Genomic DNA, 1,719 nt, shown 5'->3' with positions numbered 1-1,719 from the left:
TTTACAATCGCTATAAGCCATTTATTTTTCAGTTGCATATGCACTAGTAGTCTACCATGCTAACTAACTATAGTTGCTTCAAGGAGAAGGTAGTAATCCAACCTGTGCGGCGTATGCAAAGGACATGAAGTTTAGGCAGTTCCCCACAGCGAAAAAGAGTATACCTGGACGCATTTTTATATTATTAGATGTGACAGCTTCCTGTTATTTTATCAAATACATAAGTGAGTGAATAGGCTTATCAGACAGCATACCTATTCTCCAAGTCTGAAAATACATAACTGATTTTGGGACGAATTTGCCATCACCTTGATTGTTACTTGAGTACAGCTTTTCTCTCTGCCAAAAGAAACGAAAAAACAATCTTAAAATAAAATTCTAGAAATATGTTTCTTTCATAGAATGTTTGGCAGAATAAAATAATATGCTCAAACAAGATCAGGGGGTAAGCATGCAGAAAGAATGAGCTACATCATTGAGTATTGGCTTGGAAAAGCCACGCAATATATGCCATGTTGTCTGATTCTTTCACATAAAGTGCAAGTTACTGAAAACAAGTTGCTCACTTGAACTTGAGCTGACAGATCACAATCCTAATTCAATAACAGGAAGTTTTCTTATGACAAAAATAGCTAAAAATGCTACATACCATATGGAACCCAGATTTAATTTATCGAGTTAAGTAGATAGGTAAATAGAAAGCAATTGTGCAATACCCACCTGATCATGGCCCAGTTTGAGAAGATTAGTACCAAAGTTTATGGCAACACTACCCACAATATTGATCAACGCTCCTATAATCCAGTCGCCCATGAGTCGAAAAGGAATAAATCTCTCTTACAAATATATGGCATACTCCTCCAACAAGCCACTTCTAGAAGAGCTCATTTCACATGTCTTGCTGTAACCAACTGGAAGAGTTTATTTTGTTCACCGGTCCGCAAGAAATAGTATGGAGATGAAACCTGTGGTGGATGACACGGCAACCTGCAAAAGGAAGGGCACAACTGGCATATGAGTCAGATGCGTATACGATGATTTATCACTCAAAAAGAGCATCATTTGGTGTCCAAAGATGAGCTAGCACCCCCTGAGAAGCTGGCCAATGTAACAGCAAGAAGCTACAACCTTACTGGCTGTGCATAGTATCTTCTGGCGAACATTGCCAGAGGGAAACAAACTTTTATGTTAAACAACTGCAAGCTACAATAATCCGTCCACATTTAGCTATCCAATCTTCAATAAGCTACTCCCTCCGTAACAAAATGTGAGACGTTTTTTATGCCCTGTGCAAAACCAAAAAAACGTCTTGCATTTGGTACAGAGGTAGTATTGTTTATTCATTATTTGAGAACTGCACAAGGCTAACATCCTACCGTTTGGGGGAGGTAAGAAGGGCCCTCCCCATATTGATGGCAAAATGTAACCGGCTTTGCCGATTAAATACTAGTACCAATTGTTTGGCCAATTAATCACAGGATCCATCATCTCAGGCTGGGGCAGCGTGAACTGATCGACTGGAATAATGATAATTAAAAGTACTCCCCAACCCCGGAGTTGCAAACCCTGTAGATCTCGTCCCAAAACGACCAACAACGCATAAATTACTTCCAAAAATACGAGAGAGGGAGCGTGCGGACGCATTCGCAGCTTAGATCTAGCCTGAAATCGACAATATAAATCAGAGCCCGAACAACCGAACAACCGACCATATGCGGG

The 1,719-nt window shown here is 40.1% G+C and overlaps 1 protein-coding gene across 2 annotated transcripts in view; it reads right to left on the bottom strand.

Moving 5' to 3' along the window:
- The window catches only part of LOC119316784 (probable magnesium transporter NIPA8), a 3,602-nt gene extending 2,580 nt beyond the window's left edge, over positions 1-1,022 (bottom strand). For both annotated transcript variants that reach the window (XM_037591162.1, XM_037591163.1), the window contains exons 1-3: positions 721-1,022; positions 255-339; positions 103-164 (exon numbers count right to left, since the gene is read on the bottom strand). In XM_037591162.1, coding sequence (XP_037447059.1) covers positions 103-164; positions 255-339; positions 721-813 — 240 coding nt within the window. In that variant the 5' untranslated portion in view covers positions 814-1,022. The remainder of the gene's footprint in view (positions 1-102; positions 165-254; positions 340-720) is intronic.
- Positions 1,023-1,719: the final 697 nt, after the last annotated feature.

Source organism: Triticum dicoccoides, chromosome 6A (assembly GCF_002162155.2).
Source record: "Triticum dicoccoides isolate Atlit2015 ecotype Zavitan chromosome 6A, WEW_v2.0, whole genome shotgun sequence".
Lineage (NCBI taxonomy): Eukaryota > Viridiplantae > Streptophyta > Magnoliopsida > Poales > Poaceae > Triticum > Triticum dicoccoides.
Note: the sequence above shows the minus strand (reverse complement) of the source record. Positions and strands in the feature narration are given on the sequence as shown.